Source organism: Elephantulus edwardii, unplaced genomic scaffold (assembly GCF_000299155.1).
Source record: "Elephantulus edwardii isolate Elephantulus edwardi_28Jun2011 unplaced genomic scaffold, EleEdw1.0 scaffold00153, whole genome shotgun sequence".
Taxonomy (NCBI): Eukaryota; Metazoa; Chordata; class Mammalia; order Macroscelidea; family Macroscelididae; genus Elephantulus; species Elephantulus edwardii.
Window position 1 is genome coordinate 6191981 of NW_006399903.1, and position 10241 is coordinate 6202221.

Below are 10241 nucleotides of genomic sequence, written 5' to 3' on the forward strand. Positions count from 1 at the left end.
GCGCAGGAGAGGAAGGCCCTCTATGAGGTGGATTGATTCAGTTACTGGGAGAATTGGGATGGTAGTGTCAGAGACAGTGCGATTGGCAGAGGACAGAGTGGAGTTTAGGGCTGTTGTACATAGGGTCGCTATGAGTCGCAGTCGACTCGACGGCACATAACAACAACAACAACAACAACATACTATGATATTACTGAGCCATTAAAAAGAGGATTCTGTCTCAATATTATCACACAGATGTGCTGCTATGGTTTCCAGCCTGCCTAACCTACAAATGGTGGGCCTGCCAGCCCCTCACTGGGTCAGTCAATTTCTTAAATTCTCTTATGCAATATTTGTCCTTATAAGACTGAGTTAGTTCACTCAGCATAATGCTCTCCATTCTCTCTCAAGTTATGTAGCACTTTTTCTAAATCATTGCTCCTGAGTGCTGCATGGTAGGTAATCCAATCTGTGAATAAACCACAATTTTCAGTAAAACATGTATGGGGACACGAGGGGGGAAGGGGTAGGAATGGAGGCGTGAGGATGTGTAGGGGTGAAGTCACAGGACTGCACAATTTGAGTAGAGGGAGGGGGTAAAGGAAATGGGAAAGATCCAACACGAACCTGAAAATACAGTGCAATGGTGGGCAGAGTCCAATAGTGATTAATGTTATAAAACATAATGAATAATGAAAGAATGATTGTATGAAGCAAAATGTAAATGAAGAATAGTGTGAAACACAATGTATATGAAATTTGTAAGCAAATCAATGCAAAATATTTTTTTTAAAAAGTAAATTCTCTCCTTTTCTTCTCTTCCTCTCTCCACACTCTGTTTTTTTCTTCCTAGAGAATTTGAATACACTCGGTAGAAGTGCATTCTGTTTTTTTAAGAAGTGCATTCTTAATGATAGAACTCTAATATCTTTAGCCAAAAATGTTATGGAAAATTATGAAATCATGAGAGATGGACAGTTACAGACCTGCCCCTGGCCTTGCTTGGACGGTGGTCATAAGCCAAGGAATCACTGAAGCTGAGGCGTCAGTTTAACTGCTTCTGGGTCTAGCCTGGCCCAAGTCGGCACCTCCCGGGGTTCACTTCATCCCGGCAGCTCCCTGGACTGAAAGCCCTGCAGAGGCAGGGTTTCTGCCAACTATTTCCACGACTCCAATGGGGCTTTATTCTGAGAGATTCTCTGAAAGGAGGCTGTGGCTGGCAGCAGTGCTCAGTCGCAGTCACAGGAGGGTGCAGGCGGTGAAGAAAGGACAAGCCACCCAGTACCCACACCTGTGTCTCCTCCCTCCTGTGTGAGGCAGAAAGTATGCTAATTTTTTAGAGCAATGCGATCTGGTTAAAACTCTGAGAGAAGGATGGGCTTTAAAAAAATAAATTACTGGTTTATTTATAAAGTTCATATACTTTGTTTTGCACACTGGATCTTTCCCGTTTCCTTCACCCCTCACTCCCTCCTCTCATCAAACTGTGCGACCCTATGATTACCCGCCACCCATCCTCAGTCCTCTGCTCCCTCTTACCCCCCGCCCCACCCCTTGGATCCTCATACACGTTCTATAATAATGGTCTTAAACAATATTTGTTCTTATGGACTGAGTTAGTTCACTTAGTATAATGCTCTCCAGGCCCTACCAATAACTTGGGTGGTGGTGACTGTTATTATAAGGCACTGCTGAGTTGAGCACCACTCATAGTGACCCTATGAACAAAATATCTGAACCCTGTTCTATCCTGCACCATCCTCACACTTCCTGACACACAAGAGCCCATCTCAGTAGTCACCGTATCAATCCACCTGGTTGAGGGTCTTCCTCTCCTCATTCCAGATTCCTTGGAATTTGTGTCAAATTCCATGTTAGGTTTTGTTTTATAAAATCATTGCTCCTGCGTGCTGCATCGTATTCCATTGTGTGAATGTACCATCATTTCTCAATCCATTCGATTGTGGTTGAACATTTGGGCTGTTTCTATGTTCTTACGATAGTGAATAATGCTGCTATGAACACTGATACACAAGTCTCTATCCGTGCCTCAGTTCTCATTTTCTCAGGGTATATTCCAAACAGTGGAATAGCTGGGTCATATGGAATTTCTATGTTCAGCCTTTTGAGGAAGCACCAAACTGCCTTCCAGAGAAGGGCGGGCATTTGATAAGCTCTGAGAACAGAGGGGCGTGAGAGCATATTTGTGCAGAGAAGCAGGGGGGAGTCTGGTCTCCACAGGAAGCCCAGAACCAGCACAGGCTGTGCCACAGGAATTCAGCACGTCTACAGGGCACGTGAATGCCAGGCGGGTTATGTGTCAGACTGACCAGACAGGACTTTTTGTAGTCACAAGCACTTCCACTTGAGGCTTGTACAGTAACCTCACACAACTCTGTACATGAGATCATTGTTGTCTCTTTGATCCACAGAGTTAAATCAAGACAATCTCTACTAACTAGGCTCAACTATTGGTTGGTTTCAAGAACACCGAAAGGGATGGCCTTGGTTTTGGGTTCAAATATGATCCCACAGCAATTGTTTCAGGGGCTCATCTATCCTTTATGGCTCCAGAAAGTCTAAAGCGTATGAGAATTTTAAATTCTGCTCTACATTTTCCACTCTTTTGATCAAGACTCTTCTAGGCTGTTTTTAAAAATCAGAATATCCAGTACAGGCAACTTTGCACTACCCAGTTTATCTGGTCTCAAGGTGAAGGCAGGCATGCTGGCACACACATTTCACATACACTTTCTATTTCTGACTCTTTCACTCTCTTATACACTATATGAATAGAGACCAATTGCTGTAGTTCTTAAGGCCTAGTTGTTACATGCTGTTGAGTCAAGTACAACTAATACAGACTGTGTGAAGAACAGATCTGAACCTTGTCCTGTCCTGTGCTATCCTCATACTTCCTGATACAGCAGAGCCCCTCACAGCATTGTGTCAATCCACGTGGTTGAGGGTCTTCCTCTCCTTTGCTGACCCTCTGCCTTTCCAAGCATGATGTGCCTCTCCAAGAAACAGCCTCTCCTGGCAAAGAGGGGAAGCTTTGCAATCTTTGCCTCCAAACAGCACTCTGGCTGCATTTTCTCCAAGACATTTGTTTGTTCTTTTGGCAGCCCATGGGATGTTCAGTAACTCTTCTCCAACACCACAGCTCAAAGGCATCAATTCTCTTTCTATCATCCCTAGTCATTATCCAGCTTTCAAATACATAGCAAGTGATCAGAAAGACCTTCATGAATCAGACACACTTTAGTACTCAAACTGATTATCAATGATCCTTAATAACTTGGCGAGGTCCCTAACTGCAGACTTTCCCAGTGCAAAATGATTTCCTGACTCCTCATACCAAGTGTGATGACTGTCGATCCAAATAAGATTAAGTTATTGACAGTTTCAGTCTTTTCATGATGTTTCATCTTATCATGATGTTGCCTATTGGTTCAGTAGTAAGAATTTGTGTTTTCTTAACATTAAGATGCAATCAATATTGAAGGCTGTATTCTTTGAACTTCTGTAACAAGTGCTTCAAGCCCTCCTCATTTTCAGGAAACAAGGTGGTATCATCTGCATAACGAAGGCTATGGACGAGTCTTTTTCCAATCCTGATACCACATTTTTCTTCATAGAGTCCAACTTCTCGAATAATTTACTCAGCATACAGATTGAACAGGTATGGAGAGAGAATACAACCCTCACACACACACCTTTCCTACTTTTAAACAATGTAGTCAGTGCTCCCTTACTCTGTTCCCACAACAGCCTCTTGGTCTAGGTTTCACATTGGCACAATCAAGTGTTCTGGAATTCCCATTCTTCTCAATATTAGGATCCACACAGTTAAACATGGCATAGTGATTGACAAAAGACTTATCAACATGCTACATTATAAAGATGACACAACCTCACAAGTTGAAAGTAAGGCTCACTTGAACCATTTGAAGAAAGTTAAACACTGTAGCCTACAAGGAGGATTGCATCTCAACCTCAAGAAAACAGTATGTCTTCATATATAATCAAGATGTATTATACATCATATTGTTACAATATGAACAATAAGAAGACATTAGTGTTATTAGGGGCAATCAAGTCGACTATAACTCATAGCTTTTCTACAAAAAATAAAATAGACTTTAATGCTGCCTCACCCTTTGCCATCCTCATCAGCTCTGATGTATTTAAGCTTATTGTTACAGTCACTGTGTCACTCCATCTCATTGAGGCTCTTCCCCTTCTTCACTGACCTTCCACTTTTCTGTGCATGATGTCCTACTCCAAGAACTGGTCACTTCCAACAGCATGCCCCAGAAATGTGATCCAGTGTTACACCATCCATCACATACCTCTCCAGTTCTTATCTGTTTGTTTTTCTTGGCAGTCCATGAGATATTCAGTACTTTCTTTAACACCACAACTCAAAGGCATTCTTCTGTCCTCTTAATTCACTGACCAACTCTCAGATGCATAACAAGTAAATGGAAAGACCATGGCTTGGATCAGGAGCACCTTAGTCTTTGAAGTGACATCTCCACCACTTTGGAGAGGTTCCTCCCTGCAGACTTTCCCAATGTAATATATCTTCTGATTTACTGAATGCTGATTCTAAGGTTGTTGACTATAGATTCAGTGAGATGAAATCACTAACATCTACAGACTTTTTCTCATCTATCATAATGTTGCCTACCAATCCCGTGGTGAAGATTTTTGTCTTCTTGATGTTGAGATATAATCCATATTGAAGCCTATACTCTTTGATCTTCTGCAGCAAGCAAGGTTGTGTCATCTGCATAATGCAGGTTGTTGATGAGTCTTCCTCTGATCCAGATGCCACGTTCGTCCTCATAAACTTCATCTTCTTGAATGATTTGCTGAGCAAACAGACTGAGCAGGGATGGAGAAGGACACAACCTCGACACACACCTGTCTTAATTTTAAACCATGCCAGTGTTCCCTTGCCCCGTTTACAGAGCACCTTCTTGGTTTCACATGAGCACAATCCTCAATTTCTTCATCTTTGGCTTTAGTTGTAGGTGTGTATATTTGAATAACACTTGTATTAGCAGGTCTTCCTTGTATGGGTGTGGATAATATTCTGTCACAGCACTGAACTTGATCTTGAGTTTGTCTTGTTTACTATTAACCCAACTCCACCCATTCTTCCATAATTTTTCACCCCAAGCGTAGTAGGTCATACGATTGTCATATTCAAAGAGGCCAATGCAAGTCTATCTTAGCTCGTGAAAGCCTAGAATGTCCATCTTTATATGTTCCATTTCATTTTTAATTTTTTTTATTGGTTTGCTTAAAAAGTTTGTATACATTGTATTTCACATTATTCTTCATTCATATTATGTTTCATACAATCATTCTCACCCATCATGTTTTATAAAATTAACCACCATCGGACCTTACACCCATCATTATCCTGTCTTTCCATCTGGATCCTTCCCATTTCCTTCCCCCTCTCCCTCCACCCACCAAACTTTGCAACACTGTGGTTTCGCCCCTACTCATCCACACCCTTCTGCTCCCACCTCTTTCTGCACCTTAGGTTCCCATACACGTGTTACTAGTTGTTGTTGTTGTTGCTGTCATTAAATCATAGACAACTCATAGTGACCCTGTGAATGAAGACCTAAACACTTGTATAACTTTCATCATTTCTCCAAGTTCATAGGGTTTCTGAAGACAAGCTATTTCAGAAGTGAATGCCACTCCTGCTTTCAACCTTTTTTTAACAGGGGAGCTCCACCAAGGGTAACCATTATCACATTTGACACATCAGTGTCACAGTGTTCAGCAGCACAGCAACCACGAGTTACCTCTGTACAGCAAATGGACAAACCAGTGCTACACTTAGAAGAATGTTTGACCAAAACCAATTAAAACCAGGCCTGAGGGCTGCGGATTAAAATCACCCACCTTTGACTTGGTAGCATCACTCTCTGTCCACTAGGCCAACTGAGCCTCAACTCCCAATTTTCCTAGAGTCATACTTTGTATATTGCGTGTTCCAATTATTAGTGGATGTCTATAGCGATTTCTTCTCATTATTTTAGTGTTTCCACTCTAAAAGGTCTACCTCTAGTCAACTACGTCTAATAGTGTTTTTCTATTGTTTGTCAGGTTTTCAGAGACCCACTATGTCAGGTAATTGGTCAGTTCTCCTTCTGAGTTGGCCTTAATCGGGAAATGGCATTGAAACTTGCCCACCAGAGGTGACCCACTGGTACTGAACACCGGTGGGAGAGAGTCCAGCATCAGAGCAGCCAGCAAGGTACACAAGACTGGACGTTATTGTGACAGATGAAAAACAGTAACTACATAAAAACAAGCTTGTTCACCTTTTCAGGACATTGCTGTTGTTGTTGTTGTTAGGTGTCGTTGAGTTGAGTACAACTCATAGCAACCCTATGAACTAAAGATCTGAACCCTGTTCTATCCTGCGCCATCCTCACACTTCCTGACACACTAAAGCCCATTGCAGCAGTCACCATGTCAATCCACCTGGTTGAGGGTCTTCCTCTCCTTCACTGACCCTCCACCCTTCCCAGCATCACGTCCCTCTCCAAGGAGTAGTCCCTCCAGAAACATGCCCGAAGTATGTGCGGTGAAGCCTAATCATTCTTGCCTCAAAAGAGCACTCCAGCTGCACCATTCTCTTCACCGTCCATGGGATGTTCAGTGAATCAATTACTTCAAACCACTAAAGGTATTCAAAAAGCATTTTAAAGAGGCCCTTGGCAGCCGATCTGCCCAATGAAACACATCTTCTGATTTCCTGACTATGAGTGTTAACTGTGGATTCAAATAAAATGAAACCCTTAACAACCTCCGTCATTTCTCTGAATATCCTGATGTTGCCTTTTGGTCTAGAAGAGTTTCTATTTCCTTGATGCTGAGGTGGAATCCAGTCTTACCTGTAACCTCACCATTAGGATGTGAGAGGTAACCACACCCTACTTGAACATCAATATGATATTTAAAGCAACACTCAGTCAAAGAGGAAACAGCACCCAGTCTTGTGCCCAGCAGCTGCAGATATGACCAGGGACAGCATCAACTGCTACTAGGTGTTAGGGCGTCAACTCCAACTCATGCTATTGCTGCTGCTGTCAGGTGTCACTGAATCTATTACAACTCATTGCAACCCTGTGAACAACAGATATGAACTTGTCCTAAGCCTGTGCCGTCCTCATGATTTCTGATACGCTCAAGCTCACTCCCACAGTTACTATGACAACAGAACAGAATGTTGTCCAGGTACAGCATCCTCTCAATCACTGCTACACTGTTGCTGTCACCCTGTCTGTCCATCTCACTAAAGATCCTGTATTTTCTGCCAACTCTTCCCTTTACCAAGCGCGACGACTCCAGTGACTGCTCTCTCCACTAGGCTGTTAACTGTTGCTAGATGTCATCAAGTTGACCCTACAAACAACAGAGCCTTTCCCATCCTGCTTCTTCCTTTACCAGACTTGTGTAGCGTCGTCAGAACCAACCCAGAGCTGACCCTCCAGCAGGTTTTCAAAGGCAGTTAATCACATGGGAGGAGACTGTCCATCCTTCTCCCACAGAGCAGCTGGCAGCCTTGAACTGTGTGCCTTTGGGATTGTAGCATAGCTTCTTGCCACTAGGCCACCAGAGCAGTTAATGTATTGATAATAACCCAGTCAGTACCTGTACAATCTATCATCTCACCCCTTTCAACAAATAAAGTGGTCAGTACACTTTCACAAACATCAGCCTTTCAGATCTAGCGAATCAAGTACCATAAAAGAAAATAATCATCATGTTTCCTTACCTCTTGTCCTCGACAAAACCATCTCCTTTATTATCTGCATAATAACGCGGCCCAGTATCGTGACTGAGATCAGATGATACACTCTCCACGGGGTCAAAGCCAGGAACCTAGGAGAGAAAACAGACACATTACCCGGCCATCAAGGATTTCCTTTCTGTCCTTTGAAGATTTTGTTCCTCCAATAAAACCAAAAGGCATTCAGGAATTCTTTCACTTTTAAAAAAATCCCCTCGCATGACCACAGGAAAGCTACTGGACAGACAGGGATGTCAGGAGGATGAAAACACTTGAGTCACGTGTGTTTCAGAGGTGGGCATCTGGCTGTAAGCTCACATGGGGATGGAGGAGCTGCTATCTCAAGAGTGGCCCGGACACCACCCACACGGCAGCCTCCTCCACGACCAGATGGAGAACAGATCCGGCCTGGAACGGAGCTGGGACCCACTGGTGAGGCAGAGCTGGGGGAGCAGGGGCAGGGTTAGCGCCATGTCTGCGCGGTGCTCTGACCACACTGCCCTCGTATCCTCTTACGTCCAGGTTGGTTTTATGTCATCATCGTTAGTCAGACTCTTCCAGCCCCCAGTTGTTTAAGGACAGCAGGACAGGGCCTCTCCTCCTTATCTCCTTTAAGGCGGGAGACCTGTACTTTGGGATGTAACTTTCTAATAAATCTATCTTTACTTTTTTACCACTTCTCCCTCGTTGTCTTTTTCTTCTTTGCCCCTATGCTTTAATAAAAAGTGCAGGTTGACTGCACTTTAATATTCCATGTGCAGGACCTCGCAAGAGTACTGAAGAGCAATGACGTCAGAGTGGAGACTAAGGTGCGCCTGATCTGGGCTGTAGTCTTTGCAATTACATGCTATGCATCAGAGAGTTGGACAGTGAATAGGGATGGTAGAAAGAGAATTGATGCCTTTGAGCTGTGGTGCTGGAGAAGAGTGCTGAATATACTACGGACTGCTAGGAGAACAAACAGGTTTGTCCTGGAGAGGATGAAGGCGGAAGGCCCTTTGGAGTCAAGGATTCTGAAGCTTCATCTGACATATTTTGGACATGTTGCAAGGAGGGACTGGTCCTTGGAGAGGGACACCATGTTTGGGAGAGTGGAGGGGCAGCAAAGGAGAGGAAGACCTTCGATGAGATGGATCGATTCTGTGAGTGGAGCAGTGGGAATAAGTGTGTTTGAGATGGCTAGGTTGGAACAGGATAGAAAAGCATTTGGACCTCTTGTACATAGGGTCGCTATGAGTCGCAAGTGACTCGATGGCACATAACAACAGCAAACAACAACAATGTCTGCTGTACACTGTGCTACCAGTGTGGGTGGGACCACTGAATTTATCTTTGAGGGGAAGAATCTTTCATCAGCTTTTTTAGGTGAAATGCTTTTCTGTCAGGTATTGTACTAAAGGCTGGGCTTCCAAATTAAAGATAGACAAGGAAGAAGGACTGACCATCCGCTTCCAAAGTTAACAGGCCTTCAAAAACCCTCTGAACAACTGAAGAGTAGAAGTTGTTGACTATAGAGATACAGCCTGTTCCTGGGTCCTTGGCGACTGTCCCCTCCTCTAGTCCTTTTCTTCCTGGCATTCCTTTTGCCTATGTGAGAAGGGAGAGCCAGAGCACTGACTTCAGGCTAGTATTTATGGTGCTGAAATCTGGGTTAACTTGAGAGAACAGATTTCCTACCATCATCACGTAGACACACAGACCCAAACAGCTTATGGGATGCAGAACCTAGGTTCCTATTTCCAGCCACGGGAGACACATTCCTGATTGGACAGTTCAGGCAACTTGACAACTGGAGCTAAAATTCCAAGAGTGCCTAAAAAACCTGACTGAGCAGACTCTCCACCAAAGAAGGAATTTCTAAATATCAAACGGTCTTGGTATATGTTACTTAGGACTTTAATTGGTATTTAAAGAAAAAAATAGTAACAGGAGAGGGCCATAATGCTTGGAAAGGTGAAGATTCTTGGCAACATGGGCGGGCACAGTGACTGCAGCAGTGGGCTCAGGGGTGTCAGAGATGATGAAGAGGGCACAGAACAGGGCAGGGCTCAGACCTGTCGGTCACTGGGTTGCTGTGAGTCGCACTTGACCTGTTCTGTGCCCTCTTCATCATCTGTGATGTGCCCTCTTCATCATCTGAAGGCTGTGTTGTCAGAGAGCTCCTCAGAGGCAAGGGTGGTGAACTTTGCCTCACATATTACGGGCATCTTGTCAGGAAGGGTCAGTCCTTGGAAAAAGACATCATGCCGGGAAAGGTGGAGGGGGCAGAGAGAGAGAAGAAGACCCTCAACGAGATGGACTGACACAGTGCCTGTCACACATGTAACAGATGAGGGAGAGAATAATTTAAAAACGATATATGATTGGGTATTGTGGTTATCACAAGAGTCCAGAATTAAGGTTGCTCGGGGTGGTGGGAGGGATGCGGGGG

The 10241-nt window shown here is 43.9% G+C and overlaps 1 protein-coding gene across 1 annotated transcript in view; it reads right to left on the reverse strand.

Annotated features, from left to right (window-relative positions):
- FAM134B (family with sequence similarity 134, member B) overlaps nucleotides 1-10241 on the reverse strand; it is a 208669-nt gene that overhangs the window by 152670 nt on the left and 45758 nt on the right. The window contains exon 2 of the mRNA XM_006895012.1: nucleotides 7796-7902. Within this exon, the coding sequence (XP_006895074.1) occupies nucleotides 7796-7835 (40 nt within the window). The 5' untranslated portion in view covers nucleotides 7836-7902. The remainder of the gene's footprint in view (nucleotides 1-7795; nucleotides 7903-10241) is intronic.